The sequence below is a fragment of the Entelurus aequoreus genome, linkage group LG20 (assembly GCF_033978785.1).
Source record: "Entelurus aequoreus isolate RoL-2023_Sb linkage group LG20, RoL_Eaeq_v1.1, whole genome shotgun sequence".
Classification (NCBI taxonomy): domain Eukaryota; kingdom Metazoa; phylum Chordata; class Actinopteri; order Syngnathiformes; family Syngnathidae; genus Entelurus; species Entelurus aequoreus.
Genome location: NC_084750.1, coordinates 13,843,194 through 13,868,825, shown reverse-complemented (window position 1 = coordinate 13,868,825; position 25,632 = coordinate 13,843,194). Strand labels below are relative to the sequence as shown.

Genomic DNA, 25,632 nt, shown 5'->3' with positions numbered 1-25,632 from the left:
TGTGGCGGTGGGGGCGTGGCTATGGGCGTGGTCACCATGACATCATCGAGTAATTTGCATAATTTACTACAATGATTTGATTTTCTCTAAAAAGGCTCAAAAAATGTATACTTACTAATGAATAATAACAGTTTTGTTTTAAACGTCCATCCATCCATCCATTTTACAATATAATTACAACACTTTATGTACATATTTATATACAGATTTGAACAATAAGTTATTCACTGAAATATATTTATTAATTGTGGTTCTTACAAAAAAAATATCTTATAAAATATAAAAGCTAAAATGTCTCATAAAGCTCTGCCCCTTTAATTAGTGCATACTAAATAATTTAACTTTAGCCTACTACTACAACCATATTATTTACCAGCAACATAAAGTGAAACAGAGGCAGAGGTGTCCTGCCACAGTCAGTAACAAATAAACAGAAAACAGTAGTGGTGGTAGATAGACACAGAGCTTCATCAAACATCTGATCCACTGAACAAAGAGCTCCAAAAATCTTGAACTTTCGACTGCCATCAGTTTTACTCCCTACACTTAACCATGTGTTTCCTACTGCCTGCAGACTTTGCACCCTTTGTTATATACACATGTTGTGTTTCTAATATAAATACATTTAATAAAGTCAAATACAAATAAGGCAACAAGAGAAGTATCCTACACATCTCTTTTGTAAAGTAAATCTGAACAGCCGATATGGGCATCTACATCTACTGTATGATTTGCCTGAGAAGCTGGAGAGAACAAAAAAAAAAAAAAATTTTTTTTTTTTTTTTTTTTTAAATTTGTGGCGGACGTAATTATTTCGTGGCGGGCCGCCACAAATAAATTAATGTGTGGGAAACCCTGTAAAGATGGATTAAATTATTAATAAAGACAAATTTAGTGTTCACTTGGATTTATTTCTGGTTTATATGACATCACACAAGTTCACTTCCTCTTGTAGGCACTTCCTTCTGTGGTAATCAAGTTGTTACAAAGTACCTCCAATCTGTGTTGTATTTCTTTGAGAATGACTCACTGCAGACATCATGAGAAACCACAAAACATCACTTACTGTACAATGTTTGCTCTCACTGGGTTGCCGACTAATTATTCCGACCAGAACGTCACTAAAAAGCATAAGAGGTCATAATTCTTGGCCAAAACAGACTGTTATGTAAAATGAATAGTTGACAACGGAGCAGAAAACAAGTGAAAATAATGTTTTAGGAACTCTGACTGCTCACCCACAGACACGCTCTTTGAACAGACATCGAAGCAAAATATCCCATAAGACAAAATACTTCTTAACCTTCTGTGCGCAATAATTTGGTTCAGAAAATGTTGACTTTGATTGCTTTAATTGATTGAAATTGCCACAAATGCACCAGTACTGAGACCGACTGGAGTGGAAGCCATTATTAGTCAGATTGCATTCACATTGAAAAATCACTTCTTTTATAACGTGAAAGGCTACTAAAAAGTTTGGTTTTGACAAAACAATCAGAATTGGGCCTCCGGCCCTGCAGTGTGAACGCAGCCTAGGATTCTGCTGAAACTAAACCCTTGTTTGATCCATTCTCAATATATTCTCAACACGCAGACGCTAATGCATTCTTTTATTACAAGTCATATAGATCAGTGGTCCCCAACCTTTTTTTTGTACTTGCGGACCAGTCAATGCTTGAAAATTTGTCCCACGGACAGGGGGGGTAGAGGAGGGTTAGTAAAAAAAAAAAAATTATTATTATTTTTTTTTTTTTTTTTTTGTCATAAAGAAATACAATTATGTGTGCTTACGGACTGCATCCCTGCAGACTGTATTGATTTATATTGATATATAATGTATATATTGGGTTTTTTATGTTGATTTAATTAAAAAAAAAAAATTTTCTTTTTTTTTTTTTTTTTTTCTTGTGCGGCCGCGGCCCGGTACCAATCGGTTCACGGACCGGTACCGGGCTGCGGCCCGCTGGTTGGGGACCACTGGTATATATGATTGTAACGCCCTGCTTTCTGGTCTCCCTAAAAAGGTAATTACACCTTTGCAATTACTCCAAAATTCAGCGGCACGTGTCCTGACGAAGACCAGAAGGTGGGCTCACATTACACCAGTTTTAAAATCTCTGCATTGGCTCCCTGTGTGTTTCAGGATCAATTTTAAGGTTCTTCTTATGGTTTATATTTGCTTTTACTCCATGAGCCTTCCCCGGGCCCTGAGATCCTCCGGCACTCATCTCCTAATTATTCCAAAAAGTCAGGACACAAAGTCACGGGACGGCATCTTTCCGCCATTATGGCCCCCGTCTATGGAACAGCTTGCCTGAGGACCTCACCTTCATGTTTCTAAGAGCACGCTTAAGACCCGCCTTTTTGATTTGGCTTTTACCTGATATGAATTATTTGAACTTGATTTTATTCTTTATCTCGACTCATGGTTCTTATTATTTTACAAGTTTTATTATTTTTGTTTTCCAACGTCCCTCAGATGAGCCATCTGCCTCAGGGGTTATTGGCCGTGCTTGTGAGGGCGCTTTTGTGTCAGCGTCCTGGTGGCCATGGTCTGATGACCTCCTGGTGCAGATGGCTCCTGTGATAGTGTTTACTCACATGGCTCCTCTGTACTCTGTCCATACAGTTGCATATGTGTGTACGTGTGTTTGGTATCTGTGTCCGTGCCTACAGTCGTGGTCAAAAGTGTACATACACTTGTAAAGAACATGATGTCATGGCTGTCTTGAGTTTCCAATCATTTCTACAACTCTTATTTTTTTGTGATATAGTGATTGGAGCACATACTTGTTGGTCACAAAAAACATCCATGAAGTTTGCTTCTTTTATGAATTTATTATGGGTCTACTGAAAATGTGCTGGGTCAAAAGTATACGTACAGCAATGTTAATATTTGCTTACATGTCCCTTGGCAAGTTTCACTGCAATAAGGCACTTTTGGTAGCCATCCACAAGCTTCTGCTGGAATTGTTGACCACAAAATTGGTGCAGTTCCGCTAAATGTGTTGCTTTTCTGACATGGACTTGTTTCTTCAGCATTGTCCACACGTTTAAGTCAGGACTTTGGGAAGAAAACCTTCATTCTAGCCTGATTTAGCCATTCCTTTACCACTTTTGAGGTGTGTTTGGGGTCATTGTCCTGTTGGAACACCCAACTGCGCCCAAGACCCGACCTCCGGGCTGATGACTTTAGCTTGTCCTGAAGAATTTGGAGAGTTTGTCCCATTTACTCTCTGTAAAGCAGCAGTTCCACTGGCAGCAAAACAGGCCTAATACTACCACCACCATGCTTGACGGTAGGTATGGTGTTCCTGGGATTAAAGGCCTCACCTTTTCTCCTCCAAACATATTGCTGGGTATTGTGGCCAAACAGCTCCATTTTTGTTTCATCCGACCACAGAACTTTCCTCCAGAAGGTCTCATCTTTGTCCATGTGATGTCAGAATGTTTTTTGTGACCAACAAGTATGTGCTCCAATCACTACATCACGAAAAAATAAGAGTTGTAGAAATGATTGTAAACTCAAGACAGCCATGACATCATGTTCTTTACACGTGTATGTACACTTTTGACCACGACTGTACATATGTGATAATGGGGGATATGGGTCATCGGGGTATTGTTTTTCATTTGCGTTGCATTTCTTTTATGTATGAAAAGCGCTTCATAAATAAAGTTTAAATGATTGATTGTGTATCTGCGACGCAAAAGAGATGCTAATGTTTGTGTCCTTGTAGGAAAGTACATGCAGATGATGAACATTCTGAAGCCCATCGCCTTCGATGTCATCCACTGTGTGTCGCAGCTCTTCGACTACTACCTCTTCACAGTCTACACCTTCTTTGGACGGAATGACATGGTACAGTGACTTCTTTCAAATGACTTTTTTTTCATTTTTTACATCAGGTCCTTACATGGCTGCGTGCACGCCCACACAAAAGAGAGGTTGTGTGAAGTAAATATTCTGCACCACTGACTAGGGATGATGTTTGATAAGGAATTATCGAGTTCGAGCCTATTATCGAATCCTCTTATCGAATCCTCTTATCGAACCGATTCCTTATCGATTCTCTTATGGAGTCCAGATAGGTTGTTGAATATGGAAAAAAAACACACAATATTTGGTTTAACAAAAGCTCACTTTTATTATATGATAAAAAATAAAATCTAATAAATAAATAAATATTGACTGTTACCCACCTAAAAAAATAAAATAAAAAAAATAAATATTGACTGTTGTTACCCAAAGTATATTAAGTGGGATTTTTCAGAGAAACAAATATATACAGTAACACAAAAACAACCTGTCTCTGTGATCCCTATAGGTGTATAAATAATAATATAGTGTTAAATAAAATCAGTCCCTTGGGCACAAAACTGAAAATAATACAGCTCTCCAAAAAGTGCACTTCTGCTGCTATTGGAACATAACTGTTTGTTATGATGCTTTGACATTTTTGCACTTTATTTCTTTATTGAAAGAACATTCTATGAAGAGAAAAGTTGTTTGCAAATGTGGTTACAATGCTGAAAAAATGAAAAGTTAAAGCTAAAAAAAGAAATACACTTTATTGAGTTAACATTATTTCTTTATAGGGGGAAAAATGTTATGAGCGAGAGAATATAACAACTACACTACCCAGCATGCAACGGGAGTTACGAGCATGCGCGGTCGCCCCGAAATGTGTTGCATGTTGCCACGCTGTGAAAGTAAACGTCAAGAACTCAGCCAACACGCCTCGTCTGCATTATTTATAATTAGACAGACAACACATCTACAGTGGGATTTTGTTTTGTTTACAAGGAAAGAAAAACAAAAGTTCAAAAAGGGAGATGTGTTGTATATATATGTATGTGCTGCGGTTGTTTTAAGAACGTTGCGACAGCTGCCGTAAAGGAGGTGCGTTGCTAGCCTGGTTGCTATGTTTCCGGTTGGTGGTAAAAGTGTTGGTCATGTGTTGTACCCTGCTCAAATCTCTCAGTAAAGTTATTCGATGGATTATAGCTTTTGTTTTGAACTTTATTACACCTTGGAGCGCTTTTTCCCGTCCATTGTTTTCCTGCTTTCGCTATCTGCGCCTAATGACTGAGCTACGTGACGCCATTTCTTGTGATGTCCCACGGAGCATTTCTGGTCGGGACGGGATTCGAACAAAGAATCAACTCTTTTCCTTTACTATAGTGGTCTCGGTAACGGGTACCGGTTCTCAAAAAGGGGTTCGAGTCCGAGGACTCGGTTCTTTTCTTATCAAACAACCGGGAAAACCGATTTCGAGTATCATCCCTACCGCTGACACAGCAACATGAAAAGTGTCCCTCGGTTTGATGTACTATAACTGTTAGAGCTTAGGCTGCTGGGGGAGTTGAATACTGCCAGGGGAGGGACAATCCCATCTTGCTGATTTACCACCTCACGGGGGGGAATTGTTCTCTTATTTGAACTGTCGCTTCAGTGGTGCTGCTAACTGTCTGTATTTTGGCTCCAAGCACAGGTATTGCCTTCCGAAGCACATTCCAACAGTGGTGTAATATTACTGCAGTAATGTTATTTCATTGCAGACCGTGTGTGTGTGTGTGTGTGATCCTTTAACCTGCACGACCACGTCTGTCTTTTGTCAAATTGAAAATCCCCACCACAAATCATCCACACAAAAAAACGATACTGATAATAAAAAAAACGATACCGATAATTTCCGATATTACATTTTAACGCATTTATCGGTCTGCCGATATAATCGGACATCTTTAGCGAAAACCTAAGTATTTCCAGTTTTAGATTGTAGAGAACCTCTCTGATCCAACGGCCGTGTGATGGGGGGGGGGCGAGCCAACTTCCAATTAAACAAGATCAATCACCTGGCCAGCAAGGTCGTAAAAGCAACAGCGCGTTTTAGTGATACCGGGCACATGTTATCGGGGCATACGCCAAAAATGGCTGATAATGGGTTGGGGGGGGAAAAGTTTTGACCGTATGCTTTTCCGATCGTGTCCAAAATGTCCTCCCAAAAGGAACATAGTTTAGAGCAGGACCAGAACATATGGACATGATCAGCCGATTGTTTGCAGGTATTGCTAACAGTGGGGTAGATTTTGGATAGTTTTGAGTTAGTATAATGAATTTTATGGATTACTTTGCATTGGATGAGACTAGAGATGTCCGATAATATCGGCAGACCGATAAATGCGTTAAAATGTAATATCGGAAATTATCGGTATCGTTTTTTTTATTATCAGTATCGTTTTTTTTTGTTTTGTTTGTTTTTTTGTTGTTGTTTTTTTATTAAATCCACATAAAAAACACAAGATACACTTACAATTAGTGCACCAACCCAAAAAACCTCCCTCCCCCATTTACACTCATTCACACTCATATTATCGGCCGATAAATGCGTTAAAATGTAATATCGGAAATTATCGGTATCGGTTTTTTATTATCAGTATGGTTTTTTGTTTTTTTTTTGTTTTTTTTTTAATTAAATCCACATAAAAAACACAAGATACACTTACAATTAGTGCACCAACCCAAAAAACCTCCCTCCCCCATTTACACTCATTCACACTCATATTATCGGCCGATAAATGCGTTAAAATGTAATATCGGAAATTATCGGTATCGGTTTTTTATTATCAGTATGGTTTTTTGTTTTTTTTTTGTTTGTTTTTTAATTAAATCCACATAAAAAACACAAGATACACTTACAATTAGTGCACCAACCCAAAAAACCTCCCTCCCCCATTCACACTCATTCACACAAAAGGGTTGTTTCTTTCTGTTATTAATATTCTGGTTCCTACATTATATATCAATATATATCAATACAGTCTGCAAGGGATACAGTCCGTAAGCACACATGATTGTGCGTGCTGCTGCTCCACTAATAGTACTAACCTTTAACACTTAATTTTACTCATTTTCATTCATTACTAGTTTCAATGTAACTGTTTTTATATTGTTTTACTTTCTTTTTTATTCAAGAAAATGTTTTTGATTTAGTTATCTTATTTTATTATTTTTTTTCAAAAGTACCTTATCTTCACCATACCTGGTTGTCCAAATTAGGCATAATAATGTGTTGATTCCACGACTGCATATATCGGTTGATATCGGTATCGGTTGATATCGGTATCGGTAATTAAAGAGTTGGACAATATCGGAATATCGGATATCGGCAAAAAGCCATTATCGGACATCCCTAGATGAGACTATGACGGGCACATATCGAGGAGGAGAGGACCAGTTTCAGGGCAGAGTTGTGAAAACATTTTTAGATACAATTTCTCGGCCTGTATCGCCCCCGCATTCTTTGACTTGTTCAGTACACGGCCCTTGGGGGGTTCAGTTTGAACCCCACCGATCTACAGTGTTTTCATGATTCCTTAACCTTGTCTTTTTCCAAGATTTCCAGGATCTTGCCCACACTACATTATAGTATTAACTAGGGGTGTAACGGTACACAAAAATGTCGGTTCGGTACGTACCTCGGTTTAGAGGTCACGGTTTGGTTCATTTTCGGTACAGTAAGAAAACAACAAAATATAAATTTTTGGGTTATTTATAGGGATGTCCGATAATGGCTTTTTGCCGATATGCCGATATTGTCCAACTCTTTAATTACCGATACCGATATCAACCGATACTGATACCGATATCAACCGATACCGATATCAACCGATACCGATATCAACCAATGTATACAGTCGTGGAATTAACACATTATTATGCCTAATTTGGACAACCAGGTATGGTGAAGATAAGGTCTTTTTTTTAAAAATGAATAAAATAAAATAAGATAAATAAATTAAAAACATTTTCTTGAATAAAAAAGAAAGTAAAACAATATAAAAACAGTTACATAGAAACTAGTAATGAATGAAAATGAGTAAAATTAACTGTTAAAGGTTAGTACTATTACTGGAGCAGCAGCACGCACAATCATGTGTGCTTACGGACTGTATCCCTTGCAGAACGTATTGATATATATTGATATATAATGTAGGAACCAGAATATGAAACAACCCTTTTGTGTGAATGAGTGTAAATGGGGGAGGGAGGTTTTTTGGGTTTGTGCACTAATTGTAAGTGTATCTTGTGTTTTTTATGTGGATTTAATAAAAATATATATATATATATAAAAAAAAAAAATTAAAAAAAAAAAAAAAAAAAAACGATACTGATAATAAAAAAAACGATACCGATAATTTCCGATATTACATTTTAACGCATTTATCGGCCGATAATATCGGCAGACCGATGTTATCGGACATCTCTAGTTATTTATTTACCAAATTTGCAAAATCTTCCACCAAAAATATTTCTCTTAGTGTAATATTTGATGTGAAGTAATGGGAACCTTGGATAGGTCAATAATTCATAATAACATTGATTTTGATTCAATATTATGTTTTGAGCAATGACAGTTTGAAAGAAAAAACAAAAACAGCTTTGTTTTATTAGTCAACATTGCAACTTTTTCTAAATTACATTTAACCTTTTAAGCTTTTTTATTTCACTTTTGTTATGTTTTTGTTTATTTGAATAGTGTTTTTAGAATGTGCCGTGGGCCTTTAAAACATTAGCTGTGGGCCGCAAATGGCCTCCGGGGGCACACTTTTGACACCCCTGCTATAGATAATAAACAATTAAATGTGATAAATCTATGGATAAAAAGCAGAGCCTGGCGACGCATGCGCATTTATCATAACTCTCTCTCTCTCTCTCTCTGTCTCTGCCCCTCCCTCACCAATGCTGCTGCGCGCACAATGTGTTTTGTTTTTAACCAATTCTTAACCCTGAACGTACATTGAAAATACACGTAACCCTAACTCAAAATGCCGGACATTTGAGGCATTTAAGAAACTCCGCAAAAGAGGACATGTCCGGTGAAAAGAGGACGTATGGTCAGTCTATGCTAGCCCGTTAGCTGCTAGCATGCCGTGTGTTACGCTACTTAATATGTCCATGTGGAAACTCGTTCGGTACACCTCCGAACCGAACCGGAACCCCCGTACCGAAACGGTTCAATACAAACACACGTACCGTTACACCCCTACTATTAACCTTTTCACTCACATGTGCTCCTGTCTCACCCCCATCTGCCTCCTCCCGACCCGTCATTAGAGAGGCCCATACAGTCAAAGGCTAATCACGCCATGAATCTTTCAAAAGCCCGAATGCTCTGCACACATGATGCTACTTTGACCCGCTAACTGCTCTTTTTCCAAGCTGTCGCAGTCTTGACATTAATATTGGAAAGGGTAAATGCCTCATTACGTGTTTACATTGTCCCCTGCCAACATATGCTAAAGATGCACTCATTTCCCAGGATAGGCTCGTCATCAATAATCGGGCTTCCGGTTGTTTGGGCTCGGAGGAAAGAATCTCAATTGGGGACTTGGCTGAGTGATTGACAGATTAGAGACTGACTAGACCCGCGGCTCCGGAGCCGCATGCGGCTCTTTGACCACTCTGATGCGGCTCAGTTACATACTTGCCGACCCCCCCGATTTTTCCAGGAGACTTATGGATCTCAGTGTCTCTCATAGATAACTCCCAGGGAAAATATAATCCTATTTACACACTAATTACTAAATAAAGGGCGTGCCCTAATTGCACTGCAGTAATTGTCCTCTATAGCGTTTACAAACAGCATGCCATCCCGGCCACATGTTGTATGTTTTGTTTTTTCTTGCACACATATGAGACAGCAAAACATACTTAGTCATCAGCCACACAGCTTACACTGACGGTAGCCGTATCAAACAACTATAACATTGTTACGTTACAAATATGCGCCACACTGTGAACCACACCAAAAAAGAATAAAAAACACATTTCTGGAGAACATCCCACCGTAACACAACACAACCAATACCCAGAATCCCATGCAGCCCTAACTCTTCCGGTCTACATTATACACCCCCCGCTACCACCAAATCCCCCCACACATCAACCCCCCCACCCCTCTCCGTGCGTTGGTTGAGCGGAAGAGTTAGGGCTGCATGGGATTCTGGGTATTGGTACCGTCAGTGTAAGATGTGTGGCTGCTGAGGTAGTACGCCTTGCTGTCACTTACGTGAGCAAGCTGAAACTGCATTCTACATGAGGTCGAGCAGGTACGTAGGTAGAGGGCGCCAAAAGCAGTGTCATCACACCCTGATATTCGGGAGTCTCCCGGGAAAAATGAGAGGGTTGGCAAGTATGATGCTATCAAGCGCCATTTATTCAAAACTCGCGGGCCGCACTAACATCAAATTTCCACATAAAAGTGTGTGCCGGTGCGTGTGTCGGAGACCCCTGGTTAACATAGCACAAAGCATTTAAGCTTTGTATGCGGTCTTTTTCATTTTAATTTTTTTTGTGGCTCCCATTATTTTCTTTAATTTGTGAAACTTGCCAAAATGGCTCTTTGAGTGGTAAAGGTTGCCGACCCCCGGGCTAGAGTATACAAATGAGTTTTAAGATGGGACTTAAATGCTTCTACTGAGGTAGCATCTCTAACTGTTACTGCTAGAACATTCCATAGTACTGGAGCCCCAATAGAAAACGCTCTATAGCCCGCAGACTTTTTTTGGGGCTCTGGGAATCACTAATAAGCCGGAGTTCTTTGAACGCAGATTTCTTGCCGGGACAATCGGCAAGATAGACCGTGTACAGTGTTTCCCATAAACTGCCAAGATACTTGTGGCGGTGGGGGCGTGGCTATGGGCGTGGTCACCATGACATCATCGAGTAATTTGCATAATTTACTACAATGATATGATTTTGTCTAAAAAGGCTCAAAAAAATGTATACTTACTAATTAATAATAACAGTTTTGTTTTAAACGTCCATCCATCCGTCCATTTTACAATATAATTACAACACTTTATGTACATATTTATATACAGATTTGAACAATTTTTCATTTTTATTTATCTCCTTCATTGATGTGCATCTTTGATAGACAATTATAACACAATTATTCAGTTACACACCAATGCCTGAGAAGGAGCAGGATGGAGAAAAATCTTATATTTTCCTGCCCCCTTCAACATAATACATAGTCTTACTTAATGATGTATGAACCAACAATTACATCCAAATATAACGAAAACAAAAAAAAACCACACAAAAAGAACAATAAGTTATTCACTGAAATATATTTATTAATTGTGGTTCTTACAAAAAATATATCTTATAAAATATAAAAGCTAAAATGTCTCTTAAAGCTCTGCCCCTTTAATTAGTGCATACTAAATAATTTAACTTTAGCCTACTACTACAACTAGGGATGTCCGATAAATGCGTTAAAATGTAATATCGGAAATTATCGGTATCGTTTTTTTTATTATCAGTATCGTTTTTTTTGTTGGTTTTTTTTGGGTTTTTTTTTTTTTTTAAATTAAATCAACATAAAAAAACACAAGATACACTTACAATTAATGCACCAACCCAAAAAACCTCCCTCCCCCATTCACACAAAAGGGTTGTTTCTTTCTATTATTAATATTCTGGTTCCTACATTATATATCAATATATATCAATACAGTCTGCAAGGGATACAGTCCGTAAGCACACATGATTGTGCGTGCTGCTGCTCCACTAATAGTACTAACCTTTAACAGTTAATTTTACTCATTTTCATTCATTACTAGTTTCTATGTAACTGTTTTTCAATCAATCAATCAATGTTTATTTATATAGCCCTAAATCACAAGTGTCTCAAAGGGCTGTACAAGCCACAACGACATCCTCGGTACAGAGCCCACATACGGGCAAGGAAAAACTCACCCCAGTGGGACGTCGGTGAATGACTATGAGAAACCTTGGAGAGGACCGCATATGTGGGTAACCCCCCCCCCCCCCCTCTCTAGGGGAGACCGAAAGCAACGGATGTCGAGTGGGTCTGACATAACATTGTGAAAGTCCAGTCCACAGTGGATCCACTGTGGACTGGACTTTATATTGTTTGACTTTCTTTTTTATTCAAGAAAAATGTATCTTATTTTATTTTATTTTTAAAAAAAAGACCTTATCTTCACCATACCTGGTTGTCCAAATTAGACATAATAATGTGTTAATTCCACGACTGTATATATCGGTGGTGAAGATAAGGTACTTTTTAAAAAAAATAATAAAATAAGATAACTAAATTAAAAACATTTTCTTGAATAAAAAAGAAAGTAAAACAATATAAAAACAGTTACATAGAAACTAGTAATTAATGAAACTGAGTAAAATTAACTGTTAAAGGTTAGTACTATTAGTGGAGCAGCAGCACGCACAATCATGTGTGCTTACGGACTGTATCCCTTGCAGACTGTATTGATATATATTGATATATAATGTAGGAAGCAGAATATTAATAACAGAAAGAAGCAACCCTTTTGTGTGAATGAGTGTAAATGGGGGAGGGAGGTTTTTTGGGTTGGTGCACTAATTGTAAGTGTATCTTGTGTTTTTTATGTGGATTTAATAAAAAAAAAAAAAATAATAATAATAATTTTAAAAAAAACCGATACTGATAATAAAAAAAACGATACTGATAATTTCCGATATTACATTTTAACGCATTTATCGGCCGATAATATCGGCAGACAGATTATACTAACACAAAACTATCCAAAATCTACCCCACTGTTAGCAATACCTGCAAACAATCTCCGGCTGATCATGTCCATATGTTCTGGTCCTGCTCTAAACTATGTTCCTTTTGGGAGGACATTTTGGACACAATCGGAAAAGCATACGGTCAAAACTTTCCCCCCCAACCCATTATCAGCCATTTTTGGCGTATGCCCCGATAACATGTGCCCGGTATCACACGGCCGTTGGATCAGAGAGGTTCTCTACAATCTAAAACTGGAAAAACTTAGGTTTTCGCTAGAGATGTCCGATAATATCGGCAGACCGATAAATGCGTTAAAATGTAATATCGGAAATTATCTGTATCGTTTTTTTTATTATCAGTATCGTTTTTTTGTTTTTGTTTTTTGTTTTTTTACATTTTTTTATTTTATTAAATCCACATAAAAAACACAAGATACACTTACAATTAGTGCACCAACCCAAAAAACCTCCCTCCCCCATTTACACTCATTCACACTCATTCACACAAAGGAGTTGTTACTTTCTGTTATTAATATTCTGGTTCCTACATTATATATCAATATATATCAATACAGTCTGCAAGGGATACAGTCCGTAAGCACACATGATTGTGCGTGCTGCTGGTCCACTAATAGTACTAACCTTTAACAGTTAATTTTACTCATTTTCATTCATTACTAGTTTCTATGTAACTGTTTTTATATTGTTTGACTTTCTTTTTTATTCAAGAAAAATGTATCTTATTTTATTTTATTTTATTTTTAAAAAAAAGTACCTTATCTTCACCATACCTGGTTGTCCAAATTAGGCATAATAATGTGTTAATTCCACGACTGTATATATCGGTTGATATCGGTATCGGTAATTAAAGAGTTGGACAATATCGGAATATCGGATATCGGCAAAAAGCCATTATCGGACATCCCTAACTACAACCATATTATTTACCAGCAACATAAAGTGAAACAGAGGCAGAGGTGTCCTGCCACAGTCAGTAACAAATAAACAGAAAACAAATACAAATAAGGCAACAAGAGAAGCCTATATGGGCATCTACATCAACTATATGATTTGCCTGAGAAGCTGGACAGGACCAAAAAAAATAAAAATAAATACAAATAAATGAATGTGTGGGAAACCCTGGAGACACACAGAGCCATCTCTGTTGTTTGGTTTATTAACAATCACCACCCTCAATAACTCACTGGATTACATTTGTTGACTCTTTGTTTGTTGTTTTTCTTTCTGTGGTCCATACGTCATCCTTAGCCCGTCCCCAGCCCGTCTTTGCCAACTCACGGGGGCAGAGAGTCTGGTCCCGCCCGCGTGGTGGGCCCCGCTTGTTTGGTAAGACTAGAACTCCCCGAGCACGGAGTGCAGACCCTGGCCTCGTCACTCCTTGCAGCCCCTAGAATGTGCCTGTCCTTGACTTTAGAGGCATTTGTTTGAATGTTGAGTTTGCTGTGATTCCACCCCCTTCATTTAACCCCCCCCCCCCCCCCCCCGCCCCCCGCCTCAGTAGTGTGAATTAGTAGCTCCCCCAACCTCCCCTGACTTGGATTAGTCCGCTTGAAGAAGAAAGTTCCTCCTGTCTGGGACTATGAGATGCGTGTGGCATGCCTTCACACTTTCCTGAAGTCCTGCTGACACTAACGTCGTGTGAATCTGTGTGTGTTCCACAGTATGAGTCATCGGGTCTGGGCCTTATCAGCAGCAGACTGAGAACCACCCTGAACCGGATCCAGGAGAGCCTCATCGACACGGTACGACTGTAACTCACCCTCTTTGCTCGTTACCTCATTTCCTCCCACAAACACGCTCTTCCATTTTCTCTACTTTTAACGTCTATTCACTCTGGCCGGCCTGCCTATATGCGCGTGGTCCGTGTTGCCACATAATACATTACGGGTCGTCATTATGTGGCCAGTGGTCACGCACACACGCACACTCTTAGTGACCAGACCGGGCGTGTTGTTCCATTAGGACCTTCAATGACGACAATTAGTCGGGAGCTGTCCACACTCTCCTCTCTCTTAATACCACAGCTTTTTTTTTTTCCCCCCTGGAGCCTGACCGGTGGCAACTATTTCACCTCGGCTTTTCATTTGTCCCCATATTCTTTCCTGTCCACTTTTTAATCTGCTCATTGTCACTCAAAGGTTCTTTGCTTACAGAAAAGTATGAACTTCCGGTGATCTAGAATATGTGCGATACATTTGAATGAATCAGAGGCTGACGCATTAATGATGGGTTATACTTAGGGTTGCAAAGTGTCAGGTTCAACACTGATGACGTCTATTAAACAGACAAAGAAGCAAGGAATTAAACAGAGACAGAATTAAATTTGGCACAATGAGGATAAACGCGTAGACCTGTACCCTTGTACAGTGTCCCACCACGATTACATGGCAACAGCTGTTTCTAAAGGGACCGGGGGTCGTAAACAGCCGCTGCCTTTGGCTACAAAACACTACTTGGTATTGCATCGATACCTAAATGTGTGCTATCATCCAAAACTAATGTAAAGTATCAAACAACAGAAGAATAAGTGATTATTACATTTTAACAGAAGTGTAGATAGAACATGTTAAAGCAGAAAATAAGCAGATATTAACAGTAAATGAACAAATGGATTAATAATTCATTTTAACAGTTTGTCCCTCATAAAATAATAGGTAGATAAATGACACAATATTGTCAGGTTCAAGCACTGATGACATCTATTTAACAGACAAGAAGCAAGGAATTGAACAGAGACAGAATTAAATTTGGCTCAATGAGGAGAAACGCGTAGACCTGTACCCTTGTACAGTGTCCCACCACGATTACATGGCAACAGCTGTTTCTAAAGGGACCGGGGGTCGTAAACAGCCGCTGCCTTTGGTTACAAAACACTACTTGGTATTGCATCGATACCTAAATGTGTGCTATCATCCAAAACTAATGCAAAGTATCAAAGAAGAGAAGAATAAGTGATTATTACATTTTAACAGAAGTGTAGATAGAACATGTTAAAGCAGAAAATAAGCAGATATTAACAGTAAATGAACAAGTGGATTAATAGTTCATTTTTACAGTTTGTCCCTCATAAGATAATAGGTACATAAATGACACAATATTGTCAGGTTCAAACACTGATGACATCTATTTAACAGACAAGAAGCAAGGAATTGAACGGAGACAGAATTAAATTTGGCTCAATGAGGAGAAACGCGTAGACCTGTACCCTTGTACAGTGTCCCACCACGATTACATGGCAACAGCTGTTTCTAAAGGGACCGGGGGTCGTAAACAGCCGCTGCCTTTGGTTACAAAACACTACTTGGTATTGCATCGATACCTAAATGTGCGGTATCATCCAAAACTAATGTAAAGTATCAAAGAAGAGAAGAATAAGTGATTATTACATTTTAACAGAAGTGTAGATAGAACATGTTAAAGCAGAAAATAAGCAGATATTAACAGTAAATGAACAAGTGGATTAATAATTCATTTTTACAGTTTGTCCCTCATAAAATAATAGGTAGATAAATGACACAATATTGTCAGGTTCAAACACTGATGACATCTATTAAACAGACAAGAAGCAAGGAATTAAACAGAGACAGAATTAAATTTGGCTCAATGAGGAGAAACGCGTAGACCTGTACCCTTGTACAGTGTCCCACCACGCTCTGACGAAAGATTGTACGCCTCCTCTTTTATTTGGACTTTCTCTGATTACATGGCAACAGCTGTGTCTAAAGGGACGGGGGGTCGTAAACAGCCGCTGTCTTTGGTCACAAAACAGTTCAAAGAAAAGGTGCCTAGAGGGGGGTCTTTTTGACGACATTTAATCAACGTCGGGTTCTGACGTTGATTTGAACGTTGAATTGTAGTCATTTTTTTATATCATTATTCTACAAAACAAATACAATGTTGAAACAACATGCTTTTTGACGATGTTTAATCAACGTCGGGTTCTGCCGTCGATTTGACCATTGAATTTTGGTCATTTTCCAAGCAATATTCTACAACACAAATACAACGTTGAAACATCATGCTTTTTGACAACGTTTAATCAATGTTGGGTTCTGACGTTGATTTGACCATTGTAAATAGTGTAAAGTAGTGTAAAGTTCTTACTTATATCTAGGGATGATGTTTGATAAGAAATTATCGAGTTTGAGCCCATTATCGAATCCTCTTATCGAACCGATTCCTTATCGAATCCAGATAGGTTGTTGTATTTGGAAAAAACCACAATATTTGGTTTAACAAAAGCTCACTTTTATTTTATAAGGAAAAAATAAAATAAAATAAATATTGACTGTTACCCCCCTAAAAAAAAAAAAAAAAAAAAAATATTGACTGTTGTTACCCAAAGTATAATGAGTGGGATTTTTCATAAAAACAAATATATACAGCAGGGGTCACCAACCTTTTTGAAAGCAAGAGCTACTTCTTGGGTAGTGATTAATGCGAAGGGCTACCAGTTTGATACACACTTCAATAAATTGCCAGAAATAGCCAATTTGCTCAATTTACCTTTAACTCTATGTTATTATTAATAATGAATGATATTTATCTTTGTGGAAACACTGATCATCTTAATGATTTCTCACAATAAATATATATAGAAACAGATAAATATCAATATGCAACACTTTATTTTTATATTTTCTCTAAGTGCACATTTTTCAAATTGAACATTTTCAAATGATCACTTCTAAGACAGTCTTGGGAAATCACAATATCCCATTTTAACTAGCTAGCCACTAACATTTTTGAACAAATCATGAATTACTTTGCACCATGTTTGTACAAATAATAACTCATGTAAAATACAAAAGTCAACCCTCAAATTTTTAAATAAATCATGTCACACTTTGAACTGGACACCAAATCTGTTATCGGTTTCTTTGTCGGTTAGTGAAGACCAAGTCTTTAAAATATTTTCTTGGATTTTCAAATTCTATTTGACTTTTGTCTCTCTTAGAATTAAAAATATTGAGCAAAGCGAGACCAGCTTGCTAGTAAATAAATACAATTTAAAAAATAGAAGCAGCTCACTGGTAAGTGCTGCTATTTGAGCTATTTTTAGAACAGGCCATCTGGTCCTTACGGGCGACCTGGTGCCCGCGGGCACGGCGTTGGTGACCCCTGATATACAGTAACACAAAAACATGTCTCTGTAATCACTATAGGTGAATAGCCATGCCTTGAGGCGTTTTTTCCGGTCCATTATTTTTGCTGATTGTGTGACATCACAGGAAATGACGTAGCTCAGTCATTAGACTGAGCTACGTCATTTCCTGTGATGTCCCACAGGGCATTTCTTGTGGGACGGGATTTGTTCCCAGGGATTCGAATAAAGGACCAACTCTTTTTCTTCACTATAGTGGCCTCGATAATGGGAACCGGTTCTCAAAAAGGGATTCGAGTCCATGGAGTCGGTTCTTTTCTTATCGAACATCCGGGAGAACCGGTTTCGAACATCATCCCTACTTATATCTGTCAGTAAACTCGCCATGAAAGCGCTAAAACATACCGGTGTAGTGAGTTTACATTATTCACCCAAGGAACTTTAGTTATTAGAGTTCTGGTCGGACGGTTTTTCACGGGACACAGTTCCGATTACCTCCAAAGTCTTCAGGACAACCTTACTTAAATGTTTAGACCCATTTCCCACAATCCTTGCGCGTTATTTGCATGTTTCTGTCAGCGTGCCCTACGTTGAGGACGAGGAAGTGGAGCAGCTCTGCCTGCTGGCTTTGCGAAGCGTTGAAATGAAGAGACGGTGGTATTTACCAGCATTTTAGCACTATGCCATTCCGAAGTTGCGCTTGAAGCTGAAGGGCAGCTCCTGTAATATCCAGCCAGGGAAGGCGGGCAAAATTGAAGGCAAGGGCCTATCATGGAAAGAAGGGAACTTTGGAGTGGCTCCATCTGTAAAATGACACAAAGGACGGCCGCCGCTCTGAAAGTAAGCTGCTCCTAGCAAAGTGTTGCAGCCACTTATCTGAGGTGAGTCGGGGGAAACATGTTTCATTCATAGACTAGGACTCTGTTCCCTCTACGCTCCTCCTGAGTATGTTCCACCTTCAGTTGTAAGAGGGATTTAATACCTGTCATTGTTGCTGTTTTTTGGTCTGTCAGTTAGCACCATTTCTCAAAAGGTTAAGAAACTTCAGGAAATTTCCAAAATGGGATAAAGAACTATTGATTAGATTTTTGACCTGATTTGTGTCATTTCTACTTGGTTACCTGATGTTTACCATACCATTTTTGATTGATTGAGACTTTTATTAGTAGGTTGCACAGTGAAGTACATATTCCGTACAATTGACCACTAAATGGTAACACCCCAATAAGTTTTTGAACTTATTTAGGTCAGGGTCCACTTAAATTGATTCATGATACAGATATATACTATCATATATACCAGGGGTCACCAACCTTTTTGAAAGCAAGAGCTACTTCTTGGGTAGTGATTAATGCGAAGGGCTACCGGTTTGATACACACTTAAATAAATTGCCAGAAATAGCCAATTTGCTCAATTTACCTTTAACTCTATGTTATTATTAATAATTAATAATATTTACACTTAATTAAACGGTTTAAAAGAGGAGAAAACACGAAAAAAAATGACAATTAAATTTTGAAACATAGTTTATCTTCAATTTTGACTCTTTAAAATTCAAAATTCAACCGAAAAAAAGAAAAGAAAAACTAGCTAATTCGAATCTTTTTGAAAAAATTAAAAAAATAATTTATGGAACATCATTAGTAATTTTTCCTGATTAAGCTTAATTTTAGAATTTTGATGACATGTTTTAAATAGGTTAAAATCCAATCTGCACTTTGTTAGAATATATAACAAATTGGACCAAGCTATATTTATAACAAAGACAAATCATTATTTCTTCTAGATTTTCCAGAACAAAAATTTTAAAAGAAATTCAAAAGACTTTGAAATAAGATTTAAATTTGATTCTACAGATTTTCTAGATTTGCCAGAATAATTTTTTTGAATTTTAACCATGATAAGTTTGAAGAAATATTTCACAAATATTCTTCGTCGAAAAAACAGAAGCTAAAATGAAGAATTAAATTAAAATGTATTTATTATTCTTTACATTAAAAAAAAATTTTACTTGAACATTGATTTAAATTGTCAGGAAAGAAGAGGAAGGAATTTAAAAGGTAAAAAGGTATATGTGTTTAAAAATCCTAAAATCATTTTTAAGGTTGTATTTTTTCTCTAAAATTGTTTTTCTGAAAGTTATAAGAAGCAAAGTAAAAAAATTAATGAATTTATTTCAACAAGTGAAAACCAAGTCTTTAAAATATTTTCTTGGATTTTCAAATTCTATTTGAGTTTTGTCTCTCTTAGAATTAAAAATGTCGAGCAAAGTGAGACCAGCTTGCTAGTAAATAAATAACGTGGTTAGTGGAGCTCCCCCTGGTGTTGTGGTTATGGCGGTCATTTACATTAAGGAAGTAGTTTGACATGTACTTCGGTATCAGGGAGGTGTAGCGGATTTTATAGACTAGGCTCAGTGCAAGTTGTGTTACTCTGTCCTCCACCTTGAGCCAGCCCACTTTAGAGAAGTGGGTAGGAGTGAGGTGGGATCTGGGGTGGAGGTCTAGAAGTAACCTGACTAGATTGTTCTGGGATGTTTGGAGTTTAGATTTAAGGGTTACTTACTTTATTTATAAAGCCCTTTAAGCCTTGTGTAATGTTCATATTGTTGTTACTCAGCCAGCATTTGTGGGTCTGATGGACCCGTTGCATTTTGTGGCTTTTAATGCCTCACAATCAAACGCTTTCATGTTAAAATACTGAACAGATGTTTACCTTATCCCAATAAACATCTGTTCAGTATTTGGTAGGGGTGTAACGGTACACAAAAATGTCGGTTCGGTACGTACCTCGGTTTAGAGGTCACGGTTCGGTTCATTTTCGGTACAGTAAGAAAACAACGAAATATACATTTTGGGGTTATTTACTTACCAAATTTGCAAAATCTTCCACCAAAAATATTTTTCTTAGTGTAATATTTGATGTGAAGTAATGGGAACCTTGGATAGGTCAATAATTCATAATAACATTGATTTTGATTCAATATTATGTTTTGAGCAATGACAGTTTGAAAGAAAAAAAAACAGCTTTGTTTTATTAGTCAACATTGCAACTTTTTCTAAATTACATTTAACCTTTTAAGCTTTTTTATTTCACTTTTGCTCTGTTTTTGTTTATTTGAATAGTATTTTTAGAATGTGCCGTGGGCCTTTAAAACATTAGCTGTGGGCCGCAAATGGCCTCCGGGGGCACACTTTTGACACCCCTGCTATAGATAATAAACAATTAAATGTGATAAATCTATGGATAAAAAGCAGAGCCTGGCGACGCATGCGCGTTTTTAATAACTCTCTCTCTCTCTCTGTCTCTGCCCCTCCCTCACCAATGCTGCTGCGCTTACAATGTGTTTTGTTTTTAACCCCTTCTTAACCCTGAACGTACATTGAAAATACACGCAACCCTAACTCAAAATGCCGGACATTTGAGGCATTTAAGAAACTCTGCCCTGACAACTCTGCAAAACAGGACATGTCCGGTGAAAAGAGGACGTATGGTTAGTCCAGGGGTCACCAACGCGGTGCCCGCGGGCACCAGGTCGCCCGTAAGGACCAGATGAGTAGCCCGCTGGCCTGTTCTAAAAATAGCTCAAATAGCAGCACTTACCAGTGAGCTGCCTCTATTTTTTTAATTTTATTTATATACTAGCAAGCTGGTCTCGCTTTGCCCGACATTTTTAATTCTAAGAGAGACAAAACTCAAATAGAATTTGAAAATCCAAGAAAATATTTTAAAGACTTGGTCTTCACTTGTTTAAATAAATTCATTATTTTTTTTACTTTGCTTCTTATAACTTTCAGAAAGACAATTTTAGAGAAAAAATACAACCTTAAAAATGATTTTAGGATTTTTAAACACATATACCTTTTTACCTTTTAAATTCCTTCCTCTTCTTTCCTGACAATTTAAATCAATGTTCAAGTATTTTTTTATTTTTTTTTTATTGTAAAGAATAATAAAAACATTTTAATTTAATTCTTCATTTTAGCTTCTGTTTTTTCGACGAAGAATATTTGTGAAATATTTCTTCAAACTTATCATGATTAAAATTCAATTCAATTATTCTGGCAAATCTAGAAAATCTGTAGAATCAAATTTAAATCTTATTTCAAAGTCTTTTGAATTTCTTTTAACATTTTTGTTCTGGAAAATCTAGAAGAAATAACGATTAGTCTTTGTTAGAAATATAGCTTGGTCCAATTTGTTATATATTCTAACAAAGTGTAGATTGGATTTTAACCTATTTAAAATATGTCATCCAAATTCTAAAATTAATCTTAATCCGGAAAAATTACTAACGATGTTCCATAAATTATTTTTTAATTTTTTCAAAAAGATTCGAATTAGCTAGTTTTTCTCTTCTTTTTTTCGGTTGAATTTTGAATTTTAAAGAGTCGTAATTGAAGATAAACTATGTTTCAAAATTTAATTGTCATTTTTTTCGTGTTTTCTCCTCTTTTAAACCGTTCAATTAAGTGTAAATATCATTAATTATTAATAATAACATAGAGTTAAAGGTAAATTGAGCAAATTGGCTATTTCTGGCAATTTATTGAAGTGTGTATCAAACTGGTAGCCCTTCGCATTAATCACTACCCAAGAAGTAGCTCTTGCTTTCAAAAAGGTTGGTGACCCCTGGGTCAGTCTATCCTAGCCCGTTAGCTGCTAGCATGCCGTGTGTTGTGCCTCGGTGTGCATTGTTTACACAACGTGCGTTACGCTACTTAATATGTCCGTGTGGAAACTCGTTCGGTACACCTCCGAACCGAACCGAAGCCCCCGTACCGAAACGGTTCAATACAAATACACGTACCGTTACACCCCTACTTGTAGCGTGAGTGACTAAGTCGACGCAAAGTACTTCATCTTGATATTGAATGGTCTTGAGGAAAACTTTAGCGTTGATACGTCTGCGTCCGCCCTGTGATGAGGTGGCGACTTGTCCCAGGTGCACCCCGCCTTCCGCCCGAATGTAGCTGAGATAGGCTCCAGCGACCCCCGAATGGGACAAGCGTTAGAAAATGGAGGGATGGATGGCCGTCTTTTTGAAAAAGCAGCTGGATTGGCCACAACTAGGGATGTCCGATAATGGCTTTTTGCCGATATCCCGATATTGTCCAACTCTTTAATTACCGATACCGATACTGATATATACAATTGTGGAATTAACACGTTATTATGCCTAATTTGGACAACCAGGTATGGTGAAGATAAAGTCCTTTCTTTTTTAAATTAATAAAATAAAATAAGAGAAATAAATTTAAAACATTTTCTTGAATAAAAAAGAAAGTAAAACAATATAAAATCAGTTACATAGAAACTAGTAATTAATGAAAATTAGTAAAATTAACTGTTAAAGGTTAGTACTATTAGTGGACCAGCAGCACGCACAATCATGTGCGCTTACGGACTGTATCCCTTGCAGACTGTATTGATATATATTGATATATAATGTAGGAACCAGAATATTAATAACAGAAGGAAACAACCCTTTTGTGTGAATGAGTGTAAATGGGGGAGGGAGGTTTTTTGGGTTGGTGCACTAATTGTAAGTGTATCTTGTGTTTTTTATGTGGATTTAATAAAAAAAAACAAAAAACGATACCGATAAAAAAAAAAACGATACCGATAATTTCCGATATTACATTTTAACGCATATATCGGCCGATAATATCGGACATCTCTAGGTGGGACTAAATAACATTTACAAACTTAATTGGTTCTTGGTTAGTAAATCGAAAAGTTTGTATAGCAAAGCAAATTTCTAAATATGAATAACGGGTCCGAGCCTCGACAAAAGTCCCTAATTTAATTAAGGTTTGTACATTTTAAACACACAATAAAGTGCGATACAGTCCTTTATATGAAACAAACATAACAAATCAACTGTCTTTAGCATCATCTAAAGGTTCGTAAACCAAAACTTTGGTAATTGGATGTTTGAGTTTGAGTTTGAGTTTATTTGGAACATGCAAGCATACAACATGATACATCACAATTTCCAGTTTCTCTTTTCAACATGTTCGAAAAGGAGTAGGAAGAAGCAGAGCTTATTTAATCCTACCCCTTTTCTATACATAACAGTTGCTAAAACTTTTGTTCACTTCCTGTTCACTTTATAGTTCAGGTTCTTCATCACGTACACAGCTACTCCTCCTCCATTTTTGTTGGTTCTGTTTAGGGATGTCCGATAATGGCTTTTTGCCGAGGTTTTTTGGGTTGGTGCACTAATTGTAAGTGTATCTTGTGTTTTGTATGTGGATTTAATTTAAAAAAAAATTTAAAAAAATAAAATAAAAAAATGAAAATAAAAATAAATAAAAAAACGATACCGATAATAAAAAAAACGATACCGATAATTTCCGATATTACATTTTAAAGCATTTATCGGCCGATATTATCGGACATCTGTAGCCACAACAGCAGCCATTCTGTAGCTGCAAGTAGAAAAGAAACCATAGCATTGCGTGTGTATTTGACAGTGCAGCACAATGACATTCTGCTGCGATAGCAAGTCTGCCTTGCTTCAGGGATGGCCTGAGGAGGAGGAGGGAGGCAGCAGAAACTAAATAAAAGAGTGCAAGAAGCCCGGAGAGAAGAAAAGCGAAGGTACAACTGGTGTTAAAGCGAGGAGGTTTCGCTGGCTGAGCCAAGAGTGAGCAGCATGTTCAGAAAACAGATAATACTCCACTCTGTCAATTACAGCCTGGGCTAAAATGAAAAAGTAATTGCCTGTGATAAGTGGATTTTTTTTGAGAGCAAATGAAAATTCTTAATCTTGGGCGCATCACTGCCATTTCCTGTGGCGTTATGAAGATGATTGACAAACTCATTTTCTACTAAATGACTTCATTTTGTTTGTTTTTACATCGATGACTACTTTTAAATGTGCACACTACGCTTTTTCCCGTGTACACTGCAAAAAGTCCGTGTTCAAAAACAAGGAAAAAAAACCAAATATTTTATATTAAATTAAAAATTAAATATTTTATTTTAATTCAAATATTTTATTTTATTATGGGGCGGCGTGGCGAAGTTGGTAGAGTGGCCGTGCCAGCAATCGGATGGTTGCTGGTTACTGGGGTTCAATCCCCACCTTCTACCATCCTAGTCACGTCCGCTGTGTCCTTGGGCAAGACACTTCACCCTTGCTCCTGATGGCTGCTGGTTAGCGCCTTGCATGGCAGCTCCCGCCATCAGTGTGTGAATGTGTGTGTGAATGGGTGAATGTGGGAATAGTGCTTTGAGTACCTTGAAAGTAGAAAAGCGCTATACAAGTATAACCCATTTATTTATTTATGTATTTATTTATTTGAATTAAGCAAAATTATCTGCCAATAGAACAAGAAAATTTGGCTTGTCAAGACTTTCCAAAACAAGTAAAATTAGCTAACCTCAATGAACCCAAAAATACCTTAAAATAAGTATATTCTCACTAATAACAAGTGCACTTTTCTTGGCAGAAATTTTTTTTGGACCTTTTTGCTCAATATGTTGAAAAATATTCTTAAATGAAGTAAATGCTAGTGCCATTATCTTGACATAATGATATGCGCTCGGCATTACATTTCTTCAAACCAGCAAACTTATACTAAAAACTAATTTATTGTTCTTAATGGAAAGACAACAAGGCAACATCTTGTTACTCTCGGGGTCTCCTAGCCGCTCAGGCAAATTATATTGTCTAAAAATGCATTTTTCCATGGATAACATGACATCATCACGCCAAGTGCGTGCTCTTTCAGGCAATTAGTGCGCATATATACAGCCCGGCCCCCAGCCAAAACGTTTTTAATAGGGATGTCCGATGATGGCTTTTTGCCGAAATCCGATATTGTCCAACTCTTTAATTACCGATACCGATATCAACCGATACCGATATCAACCGATATATGCAGTCGTGGAATTAACACATTA

The 25,632-nt window shown here is 37.4% G+C and overlaps 1 protein-coding gene across 2 annotated transcripts in view; it reads left to right on the top strand.

Moving 5' to 3' along the window:
- vps50 (VPS50 EARP/GARPII complex subunit) overlaps nt 1-25,632 on the top strand; it is a 481,936-nt gene that overhangs the window by 295,801 nt on the left and 160,503 nt on the right. For both annotated transcript variants that reach the window (XM_062029406.1, XM_062029407.1), the window contains 2 exons: nt 3,741-3,862; nt 14,275-14,355. In XM_062029406.1, coding sequence (XP_061885390.1) covers nt 3,741-3,862; nt 14,275-14,355 — 203 coding nt within the window. The remainder of the gene's footprint in view (nt 1-3,740; nt 3,863-14,274; nt 14,356-25,632) is intronic.